General features: G+C 36.8%; 2 protein-coding genes across 3 annotated transcripts in view; one reads left to right on the top strand and one right to left on the bottom strand.

Annotated features, from left to right (window-relative positions):
• Window positions 1–2,316: 2,316 nt before the first annotated feature.
• Window positions 2,317–24,003, bottom strand: part of LOC140154067 (gamma-aminobutyric acid type B receptor subunit 2-like) — a 100,754-nt gene continuing 79,067 nt past the window's right edge. Inside the window, exons 15-20 of the mRNA XM_072176677.1 lie at window positions 23,424–23,589; window positions 21,672–21,779; window positions 20,405–20,530; window positions 4,792–4,943; window positions 3,924–4,116; window positions 2,317–2,773 (exon numbers count right to left, since the gene is read on the bottom strand). Coding sequence (XP_072032778.1) covers window positions 2,534–2,773; window positions 3,924–4,116; window positions 4,792–4,943; window positions 20,405–20,530; window positions 21,672–21,779; window positions 23,424–23,589 — 985 coding nt within the window. The 3' untranslated portion in view covers window positions 2,317–2,533. The remainder of the gene's footprint in view (window positions 2,774–3,923; window positions 4,117–4,791; window positions 4,944–20,404; window positions 20,531–21,671; window positions 21,780–23,423; window positions 23,590–24,003) is intronic.
• Window positions 6,293–17,998, top strand: LOC140154820 (uncharacterized). 2 transcript variants are annotated; one of them, XM_072177406.1, is made up of 7 exons: window positions 6,293–6,365; window positions 10,904–10,997; window positions 12,670–12,837; window positions 13,372–13,536; window positions 14,197–14,310; window positions 14,789–14,898; window positions 16,378–17,998. In XM_072177406.1, exons 2-5 carry the CDS (start codon window positions 10,932–10,934, stop codon window positions 14,248–14,250), a joined length of 453 nt encoding a protein of 150 aa, XP_072033507.1. In that variant the 5' UTR covers window positions 6,293–6,365; window positions 10,904–10,931; the 3' UTR covers window positions 14,251–14,310; window positions 14,789–14,898; window positions 16,378–17,998. The 2 variants fall into 2 exon arrangements, with proteins under 2 accessions (XP_072033507.1, XP_072033508.1); XM_072177407.1 differs by lacking the exon at window positions 6,293–6,365 and adding an exon at window positions 6,792–6,810.

Below are 24,003 nucleotides of genomic sequence, written 5' to 3'. Positions count from 1 at the left end.
GAAGTGGGGATAGGCACAATAGTCTTTTGGAACAGAAGGGATTTAAGAGATTTATTCGCTGTAAAAGTGACGTAATAATTGGATTAACTACCATAGCAATAGATGAATACAATTTTTGAATAGATCGCCCTGCACTACAAGCAGATTGCACTAATCACCTGTGTATGTCTACAAACATAGATTGAGTACAATACCGCTCTTTTCCAAAATACTAATCTTACAGTACAGGTGCGAGTGATCAGCCTTTCTTTGATATCTATGGTTCAGTGCAGAGGTACCGCGTGGACGTTATAGTGCCGGGAGATATATTCACAATTGTATTCATCTATTGCTATGGTAGTTAATCCGATTAATTACGTCACAATTGAAACTTTGCATTATGGTACACTTGCGAATGTCTTTGATAAATTTGCTATTGTGAGTTAAAAGGGCAATAAAGAAAAAGTTGTTTCACGATTTAGTTTTCCTGGCATCCAGTCACTGATTTCGTCGATTCAAGAGATTATCCTCGTAACTGCCATTTCCGCATCTCTTCCAATATTAGGATGGAATGGCAGGTATATCGTCCGCGTAATATGATAATTGATTTCATGTTTCCGGAGAACCACACCAGTTTCACAAGTGTACAGTGTAATCACTGATCTACATGATGAACCAATTTTGAATATAATCATCAGATTTATTTGGATAGCAACCTGATCACTACTCTCATCTGACGTAGCTGCCAAAACGGCTATCTTTCCACCAACTATAAGTTAAAATCTACTGGTGTCAACATGGCTGAGATTCAAAAGATATTGCGATATTGTTACGTCACAAACGTGGAACATCCGGGCAAATAAAAACTGCGCACAAAAAGTATCCGAACACAGGGATCTAAAATGAGCGTTTATTGCTTTTCGACAGTATTTTTTGTGGGACATGAGAGCACCTCAGACCTATCAATTGCATTCTGAATACGAAGCATGTCTTTCTGATATCAAATAATTTTCATTTTTGAAAATCATAATATAATACAAATTTTATGACAAATTATAAAAATTTGATATTTTTCAAATTTTTGATATATAACAGTCCTCGAAGTAAATTATATAAATCTAATGATATATTCTTAAAGTGTATGTAGCAGGGAGGAAAAAGCCGACGGTCAATTGAAAATTTTTACCTTTCATATTGAAGATATGGATTTTTTTCCCCAAAAAGACCTAATTTTTTTTTGGTGTTTTGGGGAAAAAATCCATATCTTCTATACGAAAGGTCAAACTTTTCAATTGATCGTCGGCTTTTCATCCCACCTACATACACTTTAAGTATAAATCATCAAATTTATAAAGTTTACTTCAAGTACTGTTAAATATCAAAAATATTAATTTTTAATGATTTGCCATAAAATGTGTATTAAATTGCGAATTTCAAAAAATCAAAATTATTTGATATCAAAATGACATTCTTCGTATTCAGAATGCAATTCGATATGTCTGATGTGCTCTAATGTCCCAAAATAAATATTGTCCAAACGTTCATACCCCAGCCCTTAAAGATACTAAATTTAGATTACAAAGTAAAGTGATCGATAGATGGATAATATTGTTCTGTGTATTTTGATGTCTCATTCTGCACGACCCGACATTATTTTCTACTTACAGCAATATGAATGATAAAATGAGAGCTTTTAAAAAAGGACAACAATTACAAATTGGACTTTTCCGTCGAAGCCACCTAGGTTTCATTATCATTGAGGTATAGCACTTTTTATTTTTTCGGAGAAGAGCAGGTAGGGCAACTACTCGATTATATTTCTACATGTTCATATTACATACTCTGAAAATTTTAGAAAATTCGCACGAGTCCATTTTTTTTAAATCACATTTTTGTTCCTAAAATGGGGGTTATAGCGCCCTCAACGGGCACTCTCTCCATAGGGCTACATGTAAAGACCAGTTATAGACAAATGGCCCTAAAATAAAACGGACCGCTCGTGCGAATTTCCTCAATTTTGCATATGATGTAGATTTAACATCTGGAATGTAATGCAAGTGATGTCGTTTGCTGCTCTTCTAAATTCATTTTTAAAATGTCCGCCCCAGACCAAGGTGAAGCACGCAAATTATGAACATAGCGTAGTGAGCGTTCATCACGCTAAACAATTAAAGAAGGCTGCGAAAATCACCTTGAGCTAAGAAATACCCAAAGTCGTCACTTTTGAAATTCTACTTTTCGTTATTCAAATGCGTATAGCTTGGGAGGAATCAGGTCGCATCGTGCCGAATGAGGTATCAACAACAGAACAATAATTTGTAATATTTATCTTTGATTTTGTTTTAAGTGCATGATGTGCGCAGTACACACAGGTCAACAGTAGCGTAGCGTAAGTCATTCGATTTGGGGAGCCGGGGTACCGAGTCTGATTCAGGCGACAGCCTCCACACTGGCTGTTTTTCGTCCATTTTCAATGGGATTTTCCAAAAGTTCATTTGGATCAGGTGGCACATCCCATCCCCACCATACCCCTATGAAGCTACGCCACTGCAGCTCAAGTCCTTGTAGTCGATGACCCTTCTCCAGTTTCATTTGATGGCTCTTTTAGTTTCACTTGTGTTGATTTCTTGTTACTGCTAGGTTTGTCTGCTATAAATGTGGATATCCTGCCTTCTTGCTTATCAAAGGCCTGATTAGCATCTAAAACTTGTTGAGTAGGCTGGTGTATTGTTAGATGTCTGTTGATTGTATTGAGGTCACCAACCGCATTCTTTTTGCCGTATATCATACGAAGCTAATTTTGATGTAGGTATGAGTGGAGAAAAATAAAAGTAAATATTGGTTAAAAATTATGATAGGGTGTCAGTCAGTTCTAATTATTATAAACCGTTCATATAGCAGACACAGACATACAGTTAGAAGTCCACACATACATATCTCACGTACACCCCATCCACTCCACCACTACCAACACCCAACACCCATCCTCTGCACACACACCGACAAACAGTCAATTTAGTATAGATTTAAACAAACTTAGACAGATTTGAATATTGATTCTTGAAAAAACTTTGACTATGAAATTCTTTAACTACCCAAGATGGACAATTTTACATAGAGCAATATAATCAGCAAAACCATCTAGGGAGCTTTCATAAATACTTTGGTGGTGTGGGTCGGATAATCTGACACCTGTACGTCAAAACGTTATTACTGACCCCTCTCCCATGACAGCAAAAAATCAACCCCCTCCCTGAGAAGGTACAATATTTTGAAAACTGCGTGCGAAGCCAGTGAAAACTATAAAATTTTCACTGTTGCCGCAAATGCTAGAGCTGACCCGTCTGGTAATCCCAAGTGATAAAGCCTAATTTTGGTAATATCATCTTACACTTTCATTAATTTGATGATACTGGGTTAGAATAAAGAGAAGACTCAAGAATACCAGTGGCGTAGCAAGTGGGCGGACAGAGTAGACGAAGTTCAGAGGCCCCGGTGGTTCAGGGGGCCCGAGCAAATGCAAAAATGAAATAAGGGACTGATAAAGGAGTTGTTAAAATGGCTCCGTACTGCTCCTTGTCCATGGGACCCCGAGACTCTTGCTACGCCCCGGTGAAGGACTCGCAATCATTGGCGTACCGGGCACAATTTCCAAGGGGAGCAGAATTCAAAACTGTCTTGTCGTGGACAAATTCGTTCAAACATTTCCGATTTTAATGCTAAAATTGCCAAATTGGGCCAAGATACTAGTACTTGGACCTTACTGGACTAGGGCTTATCAGTCTATTGGCAATTTTTGTCTATAATACTGAAAAAAATCAGGCCCCTTTTGGACTGTAAAACAGTTTTTCTAAACCCCTCCTTACCAAAGTATTTCTTAACACTCCCTAAATTGGCTCTGCTGACAAACTATGAAATACGATTAAAATTATAATTAAGCTTACCTTTGGTATAAATAGCATAGACAGAGTAGTTGTTACGCAGAAAAGTACCAAGCAAGAAACTAACGCATAGTTGATGCCGACGGACTGATTATTAATAATGGAAAGTGGGACGGCAACAGCAAAGCATAGGATGGTGTTGTAGATTGCTAGACCAACGTAGTAACTGTCATTAAGTGCAGGTACATTAATGTTTCTGAAATTAACATCAGATAAAGACTACACTAAGATTTTAAAATTTGAAATAACATACAAATAATTTAGGATCGAAAAGAACAATTTAATATACTATTGAATTCTGTTTCAACATCTTTATCATGTTATAATGTAGAGCGATCAATCGCCAACATAATTCATAAGAAGGAAAACTGGTTACGGGATAGATCCCTTGGTTAGAATAGAAAGGGACCGTTAAAGGCCGCTATAAATATCTGGAAAACACATTAAGTTGGGAGCTGTACAAAGTTTGGTGGTATAGAGGTGAACATTGACTTGATTATATTTTAAGCCTACTTAATTGGGTTGTCCTTGAAAGTTTGTCTGGTCAACTGGATCCCCCTTTAAGGAATGATTTTAAAGTTCATTCGCTCATTGCTCACAATGCATAACCTCTAAATACGTCACATAAAAATGGCGAACAAGAAATGTCACTTATTTGTACCTAATAGTAGCCTACTATGAGAGGTGCCACTCCAATCGCAAAACTGAGGGCAGTGTATAAGAGCGGAATCATGTGTAAAAGCCTCTTACACAAGTTATACCACACGTTTGATTGCGTATGTGAGTATGTGTGACATACTTATAGGTTAAAATCAAGATACATTGTCCTTTTGGTTTAGTTCTAGTTTGTCATTTCATCTTGATGTCCTACCTTGTTTGCCACGTGAGAAATACACCAAATATCATAACGAACACTTTGTAAATAACAAATGCAAGAAGCCAGAGTAAGTCATTTTCGGACCCAGAGTTGCATTGCACATGTAGATGTACGCGCTGAACGTATTTGGCCAAATCTTCTTCCGTCTTAAAACATGTAAAATTAATAAAAGATAATTATAACATGATAAAATTGCCAGAAAACCATAATCAATTAATTCATAATACAGGGTGACACAAAAAGAACTTCCTAGTTATGAGTATACTCTTTGCTGTATAGATATGCAACAAACTCTCAAATGAAAGCTCAAATTTTGTTCCATGCTACTTTGGATTCATTTTAATAGAGAGATTGCGATGTAAACTTAAGCCTTGCGCCAATCGGACGTTCATGCGAGCGTTCACAAGTGCTACACTACCAGTCTCGGTTCGTCATGAAGGTGCAGTCAGCTGTGACCGAGACCAACACTTGTGCAGAAGAAATCTGGCCACATATGGACGACTGTCTAATATTTAAACGGTGTATGCCTATAGTTCTTATTTTACGGGACGCATTATTCCACCATTGAGCAGCAGCCGTGGATAAATGGACAGTAGATGTGCATTAAATATATCCTTTGCGCACAAAATCCTTGCACAGATGAAAATTTCCAAAACGGTGCTAGGCTGCTTTCACCATGCACTCACATTCTTCAGGAACAGGTATTGATCTACTCAGTTCCACTTACATTGACAGACGTGTATCTTCAGAAACCAGACTTCAGCAAGTCGAAGGAAGATACAAATTCCCTTTTTGGGAAAGATGCACCTTTTTGGCGACTCTAAATCACGTTCGTTCTGGCCAGAATATAATTCAAGACCGAATTAAAAAGACTAGTTTGTGTATGACGTCCTGTCAACTGCACCAAAAATGCCATACTGCGCAGGTCAGTAACCAATCACGTCGCGCCTTTGCTCTGACGTCAGACACAAACTGGTCTTTTTAATTAGGTCTTTGATAATAGTAGCTCTTTAGCCTAGGCGTATGGGAATCTCAATCCCTATAATAACTTGAGAACCTTACGTTGCAACAATTTGAGCAAGTTTGAAATTTGAACACTGCATGGGATTTAAAGCCTTAATGTACAATCTTTTTTCAGAATATACCTTTATTTTATTCAAAACGGATTTTTGGCATATTTGTAATACTTACACATGTTCAACTTAAAGCTACTCTCTAAATGTAAAAGAGTGAATTTTTCACTCTCTGTTAAGAGTGAACTGACTTTCACTCCTAATTGAGTGCTTTTCACTCCTATTTGAGTGATAATGTAACAATTTCTTCTTCGGATAGGTTCACTCCTTCATGGAGTGGTCCGATTTTCTCACTCAATATCATAGTCCCGAGTGAATTTTCGCCCACTCGGCGACCGAGTGATAGAAATTATCGGCACTGAAAGCGAGGCAACCAATCAGAAAGCGTCAAGCGACGACCGTGTTTCACCCTTTTCAGCAAAATGGCGACGAATGATGTTGAACAATTTCTCCGGCGCAGAGGATTTGGAGACAAAATTGTGGACATTTTTGAAGGTAAGACATATATTTATAGAAGTAGTTGTTCAAAAATAAGTCGGGGAGAATGAAGAAGTTGAAATTTGTTTTTTCCTGGCTATTTATTTGCATAAATTGCCAATGAATTGACGGACTGGTTCGGCCATGCTCAACACAGAAATGAATGCATGCATGCACTGCTACGTACTGCATTACCGCCGTGGCCCGTGCCGTGCACTACATGCACTGCAGTCTGCAGACTGCATACATGTAGTAGTTCTAGTACATCTGCATCTACATCTGTGGGGCTGTAGCTACGGACGCAGGCGTCCATTTACTGCTACAGGAGGTTAGAGTGGTCCATGGCGGCTGCTCTGTCTTTCCCCCAATGTTGATTATATTGTTCTGGCAAATGAATGAATATTTGATGCCTGGACCTGGTATTTGCCTGGATCGCAACATGAATAAATTTGAGCAATTTATGGTCTGAAATAAATTCTAGTACTAGAATTCCAATTGAATGTGCAGCTATAGCCTGACAATCCCCAAAGCGTGACTTTTTTTGCGTACATTGCGTGATGTACGCCAGCGTGTGCGACTGTGCGTGAGAGACGCGAAAGTGAATCCAACCATGGCAACGCTATCATGATTGGTTTGAGGTCGTGCGCTCGCGTTGTAGTTTGAAATACGCGATATACGATCGCAGTTGGATCGAGTTCTGTTGACAGCTGCGTTCATTCAATTGGAATTCTGACTTGTAGTACTTAGTAGCTTGTAGACTAATAGGCAGAATATTAAATTCTCGATCATGATCGAGACGATGAACCTTTTTAAGCGTCAGCGTGCTTTTCATAGAATAACACGATCGCGCCTTGACCTTGACCTTGCCTAGCAACGACCGTGTGATTGGTCAATTCTCAAAAGCTGTGTTTGCCCGTGGCGCCGGTCTTTGCGTAATGCACGCTCGAGTCGCCGGCGCAAATATCTGTGCGTACTCCAAGTTTGCTCTCATGATCGAGAATTTAATATTCTGCGTATAGTAGGACTCATGATGTGATGATCATGATGGTGTGATGAGAAATATGTAAAATTGGTGGAGTTGATGAACTTTGCAGAATTTCTGGACGTTTTTTCAGGTGATTAAGCTTACTGTTGTCTGATGGTTTTGCAAGTCACAAAACTTTGGTCAAAACTGTGCTAGAACTGAATTTATACTCGTGACGTAATGAGTTTTGAAACGCAACAGTAAGGCGCGCTTTAATTTTGAGCTTGCTGATACTAGATCAAAATAAAAACACAAGCAAACATGCAAATTGCAAACGCAACATCATGGCAAGTTGAAAAATCTTCAACTTCGATTGCGTTTCTATTACCGGTGGCTTCCGCAAATGGCTTCGTTTGAGTGTAAATTAAGCTGTGGCTAGTCGTTTGTGGTGAAACAGCCAAAGCCTTTAAAAACACATGCGTTTCGAGTATAAATGCAGCTTTAGCACTCGGTTTTTAATTGACTTTCTAAATTAGAATCAATAATTATACTGCTGAGTGATGGGTATAATGTGAAATGAAAATAATAAATAATGAAAAAATTTTCTCGTTATGTCACCCGGGCCGGGGGACTCACCCCCTTATGAGCTGAAAAAAAGAGTGACGGAAACTCAACATCGAGTTTCACAGGCCTAAAGACAGTGATGTGTCCACAGATATATAGAGTCCATAGACCGGAGGTCCTAGACTTGGCTGCCATTAAGGTCGAGCATGGAGATCTAATTGGGGTATTCAGGTTTTTGCCGTAAAGTTCAATTACGCATTCACACGCAACAAAATCGAGTGCATATTTTGAAAATTTCAAATTTTCCATGTATTTTCAACAAATTGTAATTTTGGCCGTTCAATTTTTTTGCAGTTTACGTGGCACTGGGGTTCAATAATTACGCATCGAAACCGCATATTATTTCACGTATAAGTTGTTCAATGTCCAACGTCTGCTCAAAAATCAAAATTGGAACTCAAACTTAATTTATCGTCCACACGCAACAAGATCGAGTGTGTATTTTGAAAATTTCACTTTTTCCATGCATTATTATATTACTCATTGCAACCATGTGATATTTACATTTAAGTTGTTTATGTTCCCTGACTGTCCAAAACTCATGGTTCCTTGACCTACTTCATTGTGCACACTTAATAAGAATAAAAAAGAACACAGTTTCTTTCAAATCACAATATCAGTAGGCTACATATGAAAGGATAAAATTGTGCAATAATTGTTAACGTTACTGATATGGTCATTTTCACGGTCCCCCTGTTTCAAAATTATCGTAATCATGTTGGACGGAATTTGATAGAATTTGTGGCTGCCATTTTTGTTCTAGAAGAAGTGGGTTACTGATGTAACAGTGCATGTATATGGAGAACTAATATAGCTACCATGGTATGACAATAACTTTTGAAATACTTGTCGTAGCTTTGCGTACGATTTCAAAAATTGACTATATCGGACGGAATCGATAGAAATGGGGATCCCAGGCTTTTGATACTTAAATTTTTGTTCTATCGAAAGTTTTCCTAATTTCACATAAACTCACAGTCAAATGAATAGACTAGTAGTTATATATTTACTTTTTCATACAAACTTTATTCATTAATCGTTGCCATGGAAACAGCAGTCTCTGAAAAAGAGGGCATGTTGGACGGAATGCTCCATGTCGGACGGAATGCAAATGTTGACCTTTGAACTGATTGTTGAATTTCATTTTTATTTTTGTACTATAGGCTTGCACTTGAAGCCCCCTAATTGTTTTGATATAAAATATTGGAATTTATTTGTTCAGATAGTGCTGGCAGAAAAAAATGTCAAAAAATTCCGTCCGACATGCTAGATTCCATCCGACATGCTATGAAATTATGTATTTCAGAAGAAATACTGTGTTTAATTAAGAACAATGTACTAAATCGCATCAATTCTAAGGTATAAATTGCAAATAAAATTGAGATTAAAATTTTCATTTGGAGATAAAAATGGCAAGAAATTGTGGTCTGTCCGACTGTATCACTGTTAATTTCTATTTTTTATCATTATTCAATTTCTTTAAGAGCCAGTCTCCCTTATTATGTATCCAAATCAGGGGGGTTGTGATACAAAAAAAATAGAATTTTCTCTAAAAAATAATTTTGGTACATATTAACACCAACAACACTCATGTAAAGTATGAGCGTGCACAGCGCCCTCGTTCAGCTTTAAAAAATTCTTGAAATTTCACCTCTCCAAGCCTTACTTGCAAATGGTAAACTTCGGAGGTGCGTAACATCATGCGCCATCATTATCCCAACCTGCATTTTGCATTTTTTTGAAGTACCAAATGGTTACATTACAAAAACCAAGAAAAAGGTTGGAAACTTGATGGCGCACAAAATCAGCAAATCCAACTTTTTGATGAAAAGCGCCCCCGTGCAAACTTCAAAGCATCATAACGATCTGCACCATCAAGATCCCCAGTCCGAACAAGTTTGAAATTAGGCCTAAAAAAAATAATGTTTGGTTTCCGGTATCCCGACCGACCGTGTAAAACCCTGCCGACTCAAGTAATTTTATCCAATTTTTTTTAAGTTATTTATTTTTTCGGCTTTGGAGTGTCCCAGGACCTAGACCTAAATGCTAGGATCATTCATGCTTTTAAATTCAATGCATTTTGAAATCATTAATAGACTATGACATGAATACAAATTATCAATTTTCATAATAAAAATACAAAACATCTTGAAATTTTTTTTTTTTTTTTTTTTTTTTTTTTTTAGGTCAACCATGAATGTTCCTAGCATTTAGGTCTAGGTCCAGGGACACTACAAAACCGAAAAAAAATTTATTTTTTGAAAAATGTTCACCCAAAAACGGGGTGGGACTATACTCGCGTCAGTACGGTAATAGAGTATGACATGAAAACAAAGTATCAATTTTCATATTAAAAACACAAAACACCGTGCAAAATTTATTTAGGTCAACCATAAATAATCATAGCATTTAGGTCTAGGTCCAGGGAGAACCGAAAAAAGAATTTTTTTTTTTTTTTTTTGAATTTCGAGTACCCAGGCAGGGTATTTCCTGCCTGGGTAATGTAATCTCGGGCTGGTACCCGCAAGCCCGCCTGAAAATGCCGGCCTTAGTAAGGGCAAGGGTTTTGGGTTAGGTTAAAGGTTGGTTGGGCTTGGGTGGGTTTGTATAGTTATGTATGTTGTAGGTTGGGTGGGTTAGAGGGCTATAATAGTTTGCATCATGGATCAAAATTTTTTTTCAAAATAAAAATTTTTTCCTACCTACCGTCCCAGTTTTTTTCAGCAATGTAACCGGAAATTTTGCTAATGCAAGTAACAGCCCAAATGGCAAAACATCAGCAAAACCCTATAAAAATTTCTGTGCATGAAAATTTTGTAATTCAACACCATGAAATTGGCTAACTATTTATGCACGCTGAACAGTTTAGTAATGGAGGGAGGACTGGGATGTATGAAATATGGAGGCTTTGTGATTGAAACTTGAACCACAGAATGGCTTAGTACTAATTAACTTGTATATTTTTTAGGTACCCCAGAACTCAAGAAAAGGAGGCAATGGCAAAGGCGTTGGTGACAGAATTTCCATGTTTCAAAGATCGTACACCTGGATGTAAAGGCTATGTGAGTACCGGTATTAACCAAATGCAAACATACATTCTTAGTAATTTACTATAGACCATTTGACCCATGGTGTTTATAAACAAAGGCAGGAACTTGAACTTCACAATCTTGTATTGTCATCATGGCAGGCTGGGAAATAAGAAGCGCCGGACCAGGGGCTACTTTGTAAAAAAATAGCCCCTGGTTCACGGGGTTTTACAGGGAACCAGGGGCTATTTTCAATGAACCAGGGGCTAGTCAATGGATGGAAAAAATTGTTGTGTACTTTTTGATACCTCACTCAATCAGGCTTGGAAATAAGAAGCGCAGGACCAGGGGCTACTTGGTAAAAAAATAGCCCCTGGTTCACAGGGTTTTACAGGGAACCAGGGGCTATTTTTAATGAACCAGGGCTAAACGCCCCTGGCCCCCACTTATTTCCCAGCCTGCATCATGGATGGCGCTAGTTTCAATAGTACGGCCCTTACAATGCACAGCCATATTGCAGGGCAAGACAGGGAAAATGCTGGGCATTAACATCACAGGTCATCAATTGGTCTATAGCCTATAATTTTACCCTGATAAAGATTCAAAATTCTTGTAGTTTCCCTGTTATAACAAAGCTGGTAATACTATATTAGGTCATATTGATTGGTTGTGGGAGATTTAAACATTTAAATCAAATTGATGTTCATACTCATAAACTTCGCCATATCAACCATTATGCGTACATGTAGCAACAAGCTACTTCAACTATCATGAAATAGGAGCATTGTATAGGCTGGTTAACAAGTTAATCCAAATATTTGAAAGTTGACAGTGACCTGGTGTGTGTACGCATGCGTTATGGTATTTTGCAATGCTCATCCGTTCAGAGTCTGTGCCTTTTAGTCCATCTTTTCTGTGGTCTTTCTCTGGGACTGTTGCTGTGTATTAAGTGAAGGCCACATTTGGTAAATATGTGTGAGAGTTCCTCTTTAACTTGTTCAATGGTGATTAAAGATTTCCCTTCAGTTTTAGGTTCAGTTTTCCTCTTCTATATACCGGTTTTTGTTAATATTAATCGCACCAGGGCGTGATTTTTTTATTTTTTTCGGTGGAGGGTGTTTATTACAATTTTGGTAGCAAAAAGTTGTTTTGTGGGTGCCAATAAAGGATATGAGTGCTTTGTAGAATTGGGGGTGGGGCGCTTATTAGGGTTTTGGTAGCCAAATTTAGAGGGGGTGTTTTTTAGGGGAGAGGGGTTTAAAAGAGGAAATATGATATGCTCCGTACTATAACAAGTATTATTTTACAGGTGAGGTGACTAACTTTGGAATTAAAAGTGCTCAAACCCATTACAGGTGAGCGTGAGAAACAAATTCAAAGTATAGACCTCTGGAAAAGGCAACCGTTACTACTAGTTTCACGACATACCCTCACTTACGATCATTGGGTATACCGATCATCATATATATGCTCCATACTATATCTGTAAGATACCTCATACTACATGTGAGAGAATTCATATTTTCCCAATATCTTGTTCAGAGGTTTCCATTTTCTTCTGTGCTCACCCACACCCCTGAATAAAGGAAATTCTGTAATTTTCAATTCTATGATTGGCACTTCAGTAAAACCTGTCACAGAACTTACCAAGAGAAATAAAAAATCTTACAAATTTGCAACTTCTCATATTTTCTTATCTTTGAAGGAGCTGTTCTTTAGCGAGGGCGAAGGATTTATTGAATGGAGATTAAAAACAATGCGCCAGAGTGCGAAAAGAGCAGGAGGTCCTAGCAAAAGTCAACTCAAGAAAAAAACAAAAAATGACACAGATGACAATGAAACAGAACAGTGCTCAGCAGAGGTACTGGAGCAGGTGGGTGCTATACAGTTTTGTGACAATTTTAGCTCTTCAAAAGATTTAGTGCACCTCTTGTAAATGTAACATAGCATACGTTAATAATTAAAAAGGGGTTGAATTATTCAGCTTCAACATAGTCAATATCATACTTTTGATCACAAACTTGGCTCTTGTGTTGTGATATCTTTTGAAGAAAAACTTCATTTCTTTCATTATTTTCCAGCATATCCAAGTCAGTTTTATAATTATAAACATCAAAAAATTATCATTTAGAGGGACACATTCTTTGATGACATAAGAAGCAAAGCACCAGGTACTAATTTAGATATCAATGTATAGAGGTGACCACAGCTACCCATAGATAAGATAGCAGTCATGAGCTTAGTGCTTTGTGTAATTATAACAGATGTAAGGCGTGGCATCACCCACTGTAATGCCCATCCACCTTGGACATCCAGATAAAATACACAGGTGGATAAAAATAAAGTTGTGTGCATTTCTCATGTTGTAAGTTAGGTAATCTTATGTGGTTTTTTTTTCTTCCACAAGATGGAGTGGCTGAAATACCACCCTCCAACGAGGGAGAATTCGTCCCAAATTAAAGCGAACTTGAAAGCCACGTTCTTCTACCGCAGATCAAAACTAGTAAAGGAGGCACCTTCTATCACAAACCAACTTGCAGAAATGCCAAGATTCAGAGACAGTCCTGACCTGGTTAGTATTTAAATGGAGATCACGATCTGTCTCATGAATACAAACAAACAGTATCAACATGTGTGTAGGGTTTTTTTTTAAAGCTTTTTCCTGCAGGGTTAGAATTCAACTTTATGAATTCAAAATACTGTTTACCTGTTCATAGTCCATCAAGATAGACTCACGAAATCCATTGACTTTCACTCAAAACCTTGCCTTGAAAAATCAAGGCAAGTGTAATGTGAAACCAGGCCCAAACTCATGATATGACCATCTGGGGATCTGAAAAATCCCAGATGTTAGACTGGGCATGGATTAGGTTTGAAAATTCACCAGTCAGGACCGGCGGGTTTGCAGTAAAATCAGGCCATCTAGATGGACTACATGTTCATGATTCTAAACCTAAACATGTTATGACCGTCATCTGAAGGAGTGCAAACATAAGTTCCCCCTTCCAAAAAAAATGTTCCTATGTGACATATACATAGCATGGCTTGATACATTCCATAGGTTCTTAAGGTATTATGGTTTAAATTATTGATAAAGAGGTACCAGTTTTCAGGGTACTTCCTGATTTTCAGAGATTTTGCTTTGTTTATTCTTGCCCAAAGTAATTTATCAGCGGACAATATAAGCATGATGTATTTTAAATTAATTCACTTTTCAATTTTCATGTTTCAGATTAACTTTGAGTTTGACATGTTGAACCCGGTTGTGGTTCAAAAATGTTGGTGAAGTGGAACCCTTACTTTAGACCCAAGCTAACACAGTTATCAGAGGAAGCTGCGAGGTTCAGTAAGTAAACATGAAATTTGAACATGTTCATATATATATGCATTTTAACAGCAAACGTTGTAGAGTTAATAAACTTGCTTAAATATAGATATTTTATAGAGCTTGTTGAGCTCCACAATAATCAGAAATCTGAGCTTGATCAGAGTAGCGGCTCAAAAGTTATGGCAATTTGAGTGTCAAAAATATGACAAAATTGAAGCCTACTCTTCTTATGTATTGTATTGTTGTTGTTGTTTTTTTGACCCCCTAGTAAACTTGACAATGTATGCAAAAAATGTAATTAATTTTCACACAATTTTTTTTTTAAAAGTTCATGCAAAAGTACTGTTACATTGGGAATAGTGTTAGGGTGAAAGATAGATGTGCAGGTATAAGAGCATCATTCCTTATTATTATTATTAATTTATTTCATATTTCGAACTTTAAAGTATTTTGGCTAAAAATGACTTGAATATTGGTCTAAATCTTGCTGTTACAGATGATCTGGATGTGTTTAAATTTCTCCTGAAGAAACTTCCAACAGTGACCGCCAAAGGGTTTAAGAGCAAAGGATATGATGTGTTTTCATTCATAATGCAACGTAGACAAGTAAGTTACTCTTGAATCTAGATATATGTTCAGACTTATTTCCAATGGGGTCCATTTTGACAAAAGGTTGCAGAGCATGGCGCAGCAAAGAAAAACAATGGAAATAAGTCTTCACATGTTCAAATTTGTGCGGCAGTTTCTCTCTCATGGCAAAATTCTTAACAGCTCTCTTGAAGACCTCTCTCTTTACTTTGAATGCAATTAATTGATTGATATATGTTCCAGTCACAGATGGCATTGTAAAAGGTGTTAGAAGCAATGCCTTTGACACAAGGAACAATAAAGTCGTGAGCATTAGACTGAGTGCAATGAGAGTGAATCTGGGCAAAACTGGTAAATTGATGTCTCAAATGTAGCACGGTACTGGCATTGTGGAAATGAAATGGACATTATTGAGTCTGAGTTGACAAGCATCACATTGCTGGCAGGTAGTAGTAAGTAATCTTGAGATTCAGGGTTCTAGCCACTCAGGAAATCAAAATCCTGAAAAGAAAATGTCGTTTTTGAGAAAGTAAGTTTGTGTAACTGATTTGAGTTTGATTTTTGCCATTTAAGGTGGTACGACACCCCTGGGCCTTATTTTTAAAGACTTTGCATTTTCTCAAAAGCCAAAGCAACTTTGGACAAAATGTCATATGGATTTGATTAGAAATGTTCCAAGGTTCTCTAAAATTGCAATTAAATTTCAGTACAGACAACTGTTGTGGAGTTGCAGTCAAAATGCGAGGAAATCAATATTTGATCCATAAATCAATAACTACTTGTCTTGAGTTACTAATTTTCCAGTGCAGAGATCGGATTCCTTGCCGTTGCCCCTATAATATACATATCTTACTTGTCATCAAGGTGCTATAAAGTTTGAGAAAAATGCATAAATAGTCACAAAATTGGTCAGGGGTGTTGTACCCCCTTAACAAAGTACTCCTTTGCTTGTAAGTTTTGATTGCAGTAACTGAATTTTACCAAATAAGGAGCTGCTGACTCGGACTCATTATCTTAACCCTGACATGTTGCTGTTTTCTTGCAATAAGGCCCCCCAAAAAAAAAAAGATATGTCTCAGCTTCCGTGGGTCCAAAACCCTAAGTGCTATGCAATTTTGTAAGTATTTATTTTAGTCCAAAAAGGCTATGCACTTTATGGAAATTCTTTTATATTGTAGAATTAGGCCTCTTTTTATTCTGGCTGCTTCGCAGCCAACTTTCACAATATTTTTTTTTTTATGATTTTAAAAACTCAAAAACCTAAAAAAGAAATGCTGAATTTTTTAATTCGGCGGGAGGCTGAGACATTTAATTTTTGGCCTAAGCCACAAAAGTATGTTAAGTTTAATGGGACAATGTCACAGAAAATTGCGGGAACTTGTCTCTTTAAGTGAAATAAAGAGAACCTTGATAACATGATGATATCAAACCGACCATGGCGGTCAGATTGTTACTTGTTTTCAAGCCCTAATGTAAGTATTTATCTTATCTTTTCAGACTGGGACAGATGTTGAAGCCTTTGCAAAAACCAAAGATGTGATCTATGCACAGCCCTTCATTCTCGCACTGGGTGATGAAAATGGCAACCCAACTGAATATTTCATTATTGTAGACAACACATCAATTCCAGGAGGGACAAATGCTGTAGAGGCATTTGATCGCCTGTACAAAGTACATTACGTGTGCACTTTGCAAAACCAGTTCTCACATTCTTCAATTTTTTGACGGGCTGGTTTACGGAGTAAGCAAGAACATTAGGCCTACGGTAAGGGAGCTCTACTCCCAGATGATGCAAGAGCCTCAACAAAAAGAAGCTTAGATCTGGTTTTGTGGTTGTTTGACATGGGATGATGTACTTGTTATGATTCTACGAGGTATCTTGATTGTGGCTTCTTCTGTATCAAATCAACCGATGGTTTACGGGTCACTTCTCAGATTTGGCTGAAATTCATTTCTATAAAATTCATACATGAGTATTTGGCTAAACCTCACCCTGGGAACCAATTTACAGCTTTGTATAGGTTGTTCATAAGATACTGTTCAGATCATTTGATAAATTATGCAATGACACAAATCGTGCATGCTGAAAGTTGGAGAGTACCCAAAATTTGAGGAACCGACCTAAGATTTGGAATGTTATACTTTGCATGTGTGCATTACATCCATAAACAAATGTATGAATCAATTGCAGCCAAATCTGAGAGGTAACCTGTTTTGGTCGATTTGACACAGAATTCAATAGATAGATAGAATTGATAGAAAATGACATCTCTACAGAGTTCTTCATTGTGGATAGCACATGATGTACATCTATCCCCGGTTGAAAGACTGCCGAGGCATTTTGATTGCCTGTGCAAAGTTTACTATGTGTTTTGTATTGTACTGCCTTCCCATGAAAGGGAAGTATGGGACAATTTTCCCATTTTTTGAGTGAGGTCAAAATTACATGAGAATTCTCCATATTATTGAAAATTTCTTATTGAAAATAATGTTAAGTATTTGCCAAAATTGTTTAGAGGTCAGCCACACACACCGGCTCACACACGGTTTCTTTTATCATGGACGCCACAACCAATCAGCTCGAATGTTTTTCACTTCCTGGTTTACAGACTTAACGCGAGATACGCGGCTCAAATCTCTGAACAACTTGGCAAATACTGTAGATTTTGAAATGCATGTACCACAATTTAGTACCTTGCAAGGAAAAAAATGTGATCAATGTTTGGAATTTTAAGCCTGAAAATGTTTTCAAGCAAGTAGCATGGTTTTTGGAATATTTGTTAGTTATTTGAAGATCTTTCATGAGTCTTGTAATGCCTTGGCTCTCAAATGGTGGTTTTAGGTTCATTGCAGCTGCAAATACACATTAGCTACTACCGTTGCAGAGGCACCCAACACACTAGATTAAAAAAATAAGTACTCTGTAGTTTTTCTGAAAGTGGTAGATTGCAAACAGTTACAAGTTCAATTCACTTTGCGAGCAATGCCACTTGGGGATGAACCCAAAGCAGTGATGAGGGCAGAAGCTACAGACAACCTGAAAATCATATGACTAGATTGAATTTGTTGAGAGGTAGGTGCAATTTGAGGGTCCTCAATTCAACTTCTAAATAATACACTGGTGTTTTTTTTTTTTTCTTATAATTAATTTTTAATTGTTCCGTGGTCGGAGCTGTGCGTATCGCGCATTACGCAGTGTAAACACACAGGTGATAAACAATCACGCTGATTGGCTGATCAACGGTCTTGACAACAAGACGGTTTACCCATTGGTCATCAGCGTGTAAAGGGAGGAGACCTCACCACTTTTACGCGATCGCCGATCACCAGCGCGTACCTCGACCATGGAACAATTAAAAATTAATTATAGAAGTTAAGCTGATGACTAATGAATCTCCACTTGTGTGAACTTTTTATGATTGTTGAATATATGGTTTTTATGTATAGTTAGTACATGTAAAACAGTGTTCCAATTAGAAAAAAATCTTGCATGCACCTGTGCATGTAGTTCAGAATCTCTACATGCACCAGAGAAATGTTACATGCACATACTTTTGCACAAAGAAATTTACCATTTTTATGAGCCGTGATAGCTAGGCAAATAACCAAATATGTAGTAATGTTGGGGCGGGGCATGGGTCGAACTAACTGCCAATATTGTCCATGCCGTACACATGGTACAAGTTAACTTTTGTGTTACAGTATCAGGACTTCAGTAAGTAATTTTGTGAAATAAGCTTAAACATACCAGAAAATGTAGAAAGTTACATGCACAAACCAATATTTACATGCACACGTGTGCTAATTCGAACACTGAAGTAAAATGTAATTGAATTGTAATTGAGAATACACTGATTTACTTCAGAAGAACAATAACCCTAATAATATAAACTTAGATTCAGATGATGTCCAGGGTTTTGTCGAATTTTGATAGTGTCTCAAATCCATTTGAAGGATTTAAAACTATAGATCCATAAAACAAATACTTTCGTAAGAACTGTAACTTCATTCCTCCTGAAACATTATCACTGCCAGATATGTGATAGATAAGGTATTGTCACACTGGGATAAGTGTGTGCGGACTGTTGATAGATGCAAGAATTATAGTGTATTATGGGGAAATGTAAGAAATTGTGAGCAGACAGAAATTGTGAGCATACAATGTCCTGTAAGCTATTTCATTAAGGGGAAGCTCCACCCCAAACCAAAATTTTCATGTGTTTTGTGCACTATTATAAAATTATCAACACTTTTTTGAAAAGTGATATATCCTGCAGAAGCAAATTGTCTGAGAAACTCAAAAATGGCATTTAAATTTCAGTAGACCACCCGGTTGTTGAGTTATCATCAATAAAGCAAGAAACCCTTGGCCTACTAAAATTTAAATGCCATTTTTGACAATATTCAGACAATTTGCTCCAGGATGCATTTGAAAATTTTGAGATAGGCACAAAACATGCTAAATTTTGTTTTTTTGGGGGGGGGGCCTACCCCCTTAAAATATGTATTGGTGTTATACAATTCTGATGATGGTATACTATGGTTTGCTATGAATTTGTATATATTGATTGTGTATTGATTATTGTATTGTTAACCAGTGCCATCAGCTCCGCTGTTTGCGTTTTTTTATGTACCATTTAATAAGCAATAAGTAAATACAGTGGATTTGGTAAAATAAAATTGCCTGCAATTTGAAATAATTGATTTGTTGGTGTCATTTTAATTGATTTGTTAGTGTCATTTTTAGTTTTGAGTAGTTTGCAAATAAAACCACTCTTTAGAAAGAGTGGATGATTCCACTCTTAAACGAGTGAATAAGTTCCACTCTTTCCAAGAGAGTGGTAACGTTATCACTCTTTGCAAAGAGTGGTGTTTCACTCTTTTCGAGTGAATTGGAGACCACTTTTTTTCACTCTAAAATGTGTTGTCCTGCGTTTAACTCCTTGAAAGAGTGGAATTTCACTCCTTTTTGAGTGGGTTTTCACTCTTTTACATTTAGAGAGTATGAGCAAACTGACAAATTCGACCTATTTGTAGTTAAACGGGATGATTTTCTGTTGGTCCGACATATTATCATAATTTTTCAGATTATGATAATATGTCGGAATGATCGCAAATCGTAGTCTCCTACGAAGCCAGTGTGAGCGTAGCCAAACTGGCTGCGTAGGAGACTAACTCTGAGGCCGAAATATTTCGAGTGATCGTTTATGATGTTGTTTCTTTGCAAATGTCCAATGTTTTTCGCGTCTAAAGGTATTGGGAACTTTCATAATGATTGCATGTTAACTATTTTATCATTTTGGAAGAAAAAAAGAAAAATTAATGCATTAATATACCCATCCTTGCCCTTTGTAATTGTTATTGTTTATAAAAGATAAAAGCTTTGAATAAAACCCTTCTGGGGTTTGAAAAACAATATATAAATTTCGCAGAAATCTTACAGATGCATCTTAAATATTACAAAAAGCGTAGGCAAGAAAAAGACAAGTATATAGCAAATGAAATGACTTATATGAAAACGTACCTGTGGGATTTGTGTTCTGACATTCGTGATTTGATACGAGTCTGTTATCTCATGAAGAACAAGAATTAGCATATCTATTAATAACAACACACCCACGATGAAAACCAAGTGACTGTCCTTGATCACCTGCGTGGTAAAACAAAGATATAATTTCACATCAAAAGTCAGGGAAATAGTTGACTCATATCATGAATCTGTTTATAAAGACTTCACAAAAAGATTGTTCCGATTGGCACACCATTTTAAACAAAGAATTGTTTGCCATATCTCAGATGTTTTGTTACCTGCGTAATATCACAAGGTTAACATGATTCAATAGGCTTTGAATGTTCCCAGGTAATGAAATACCTGAGGACTTTGAGACCATGTGTTTTTATAATTTTATTTATTTTTTTACCTGGAGACAAAAATTTGAGATTTGACTTTTGTGTCCATAACTTAAGAATATATCGAAAATATGTCAAACTACAATTTTTCTGAACCATTATGATGAAAGGAATGTATTGGTATAATATTAATCCAGATTTGAACAATTTTAACATTCGAGCCATGTACACGTGGACAATTTTGTTTTATGCAAAATTCGCATTTTTCCCTTCAATCTTTCTATATTTTGATATTTTTTCAGGAGGGTGCTGCAGCCAGCAAACACATTGGTGTCCTAAATTTGTCCAGGTGTGGTGTCCCCTAACTTGAAAACCTGAGCGCAAGAAGACCGTAAGTCCACTTGGCCACGCAACATGTATACACTAAAGTTGCGTATAGTTTCGTATAGTTTGGTAATGTTTTATGGGGCCAAAACAAATCTTTCACAATCTTTCATGATGTTTTCCTCCTGGAACATTTATTAAACATTAGAAAACCCTAAGAAACTAACTTTAATGTATACATGTTGAGGGGCCAAGTAGGTCTTTTTGCGCCCATGTCTTCACTTTGTCCAGGTTTACCCATATTGTTTTTCATAATAGAATGATTAGTCTAATATCGACACTCACAATCAGCTTATGTGCCGGTGGAGTAATACGAGTGGATGACAAAGTTGGGTGGGTGGGTGTGTTGTTTGATCGGATGGCTTTGGTACGCAGTGGGAGGGTGGGTGGTTGGATGGTTGCGGTCGAAATATGCTCGTTTTTCGAAGCAGAAGAACAAATTTGCTTGCTCTGCAATCGGTTCGGTGAACGGGAATGCGTTGTAACTACACTATAAGCGTATTTCTCATCATATTCGTTAATCTAAGTCAATAAAAAAAGTACCCTATATAACTTACTTTACGTTTTGTTCTATTATGAATAACGATGCTATAAACTCGCCACATTTTGGTAAACATGCCACCAAAGACAAGGGTAAACGCCATCGCAATAAGCCAAGTACGAACCTATTTGAAAAAATAGTAACAAATAATTTAATCCATGTCAAATAGTCGTAGGAGGCACATGACTGTCCCGTTGGAATCAGACAATGATAGCCTACGTCATTTTAATGTGCGGTGACAGCCAATATCGTAAGCAAAAACAGACCATGTGACGGCAACACTGCCTGGACGTTGGACGCAATATTTTTTCCGTACAATGTATACATTTTCATATGAAAATAAACAATTTTGGATTAAAAATGAATGGGAACAAATTCAAAACTGCCAGTACCATGGTTTCAAACTCAGGAATCCCGCTCATGATGCAGTCATGTCTACAGTAGAATTCATCTCGACCTTTGTAGGACTTAACCCCATTAAAAGCTATTAAACCAAGATAACACTCATTGAAACAGCTCAACTGATTAAATCGGATCTTCTCTGGTTGTGCACAAGTGACTGTTTTCATGTGCGATATCGCAATAAAGCTGGTATTCATAGCTTCAGTTGGGTAACCGATTATAAAGGAAACGAAAGGAAACAATGTTATGTGTGGCTTTGTTCACGAAATCAGACAATGTCGTGCTTTTTGTAAACCAGCATTCTTGAAAATGAGCAACATAATGATTTTTGACTTAACACGGTTTAGAAATAATTTCTTCATATTTTTGGTGTTATCTGTCGTTTACATGTCCTTCCTAAAACACAAAAGTACGACCTCTCCAAACACCTAAATTAGCTAAAATTTAGGACATGTTACAAAACTTTATTTTCTAGAACCTATTTAGAATAATTTAAATGTAGCTTTTACCGGTTTTTTGTGGCATCTTTCATAAGTGAGCGGTCCGATACCAATATTTTCGGTCAAATCTCCATTCAAATAACACGGGGAGTTGGCTAGCTATGCCTTGCCCTCACTCATATTTTACAAAAGTACGACCATTTCTGAACATCTAACCTAGCTGTAATTTTAGGTCATGTTAGAGAAATATATTTGCTAGAAGTTTTGGAGAATAAATAAAATATTGGCTGGTTATTTTTCACACAGTGATGTTAACTAGGCAAGTGTCCATTCTCCCAACATACATCATTTGTAGGGGTCACGCGTCAATGGTGAGAGCACTGTGTATTGTGTATAGGAAAACGGACAGTAACTGCAGTATGTTAACAAGCGAGAGCGCTAACCAATGAGCCACCTGTCCACTGTTACAGATACGCGATTTTTGAATTTATATACTATATATCATAACATGTCATGCATGTGGTAGCCACCCAAGAAAAAACATACTTTATAGTGGGACGTACTATCACACCCCACAGGATTTAGACTAGTAACATATTGCCTGCTAACATAAATACACTTTCAGAATCATTTGCCATAGTTTTGTGTTTACGTGGTAAACCAACAACGACGTCAAAATTTAGCCAATCTTGCCTCCCCCGGTTGGCATAAGCCTAAAAATAGTTTCTCAGATTTTGAGAACTAGCCTTATTTTCCTTCTCAATGTGGAATTAGTGGAAAAGAAGAAACAAACAAACACACAAACAAACAAATCGTTTATATCAACAATGTATTGATTGTCAGTATATTCATGTCATTAAATTGCTAAAATATCAACTCAAATTGTTTTACAATACAACGTTTAGTATACAACAGACAAGCCCTACCTTGCATATTTTTAGTAGTTTATCTTCATCAACCAACGATACATCAATACCAATTAGAATTATGCATGTGTAGGCGACGATAACACCAAATGCTATGACGTTATTCAAATTTGGACTTGACATTTTAATGGCTCTGTTGACAAAATAAAAACAACGCGAACGGAAAAAAAAATGAAATTAGTGTTTAACTTCCTGCTTCAAAAATGATAGATATATCACCTGGAAGACAATAACTCAAATTTTGTGCATCAAACTTTATGCACTGAAAAGTTACTCAACATCATCATCATCATCATCATCATCATCATCATCATCATCATCATCATCATCAATATCATCATCATCATCATCATCAATATCATCATCATCAATATTATCATCATCATCAATATTATCATCATCATCAATATTATCATCATCAATATTATCATCATCATCAATATTATCATCATCATCAATATCATCATCATCAATATCATCATCATCATCATCATCATCATCATCAATATCATCATCATCAATATCATCATCATCAATATCATCATCATCAATATCATCATCATCAATATCATCATCATCA

The sequence above is a fragment of the Amphiura filiformis genome, chromosome 6, assembly GCF_039555335.1.
Source record: "Amphiura filiformis chromosome 6, Afil_fr2py, whole genome shotgun sequence".
NCBI lineage: Eukaryota > Metazoa > Echinodermata > Ophiuroidea > Amphilepidida > Amphiuridae > Amphiura > Amphiura filiformis.
The sequence above is the reverse complement of the archived record's forward strand: the minus strand, read 5'-3'. Positions and strand labels throughout refer to the sequence as shown.

Bases quoted from the DNA above. Each gene is read 5' to 3' on its own strand.
- LOC140154820 (XM_072177406.1), top strand. From the start codon at position 10,932: ATGGCAAAGGCGTTGGTGACAGAATTTCCATGTTTCAAAGATCGTACA. The intron at 12,838-13,371 runs GTGGGTGCTATA...TTCTTCCACAAG, and splicing joins CAGCAGAGGTACTGGAGCAG to ATGGAGTGGCTGAAATACCA. The intron at 13,537-14,196 runs GTTAGTATTTAA...TTCATGTTTCAG, and splicing joins TCAGAGACAGTCCTGACCTG to ATTAACTTTGAGTTTGACAT.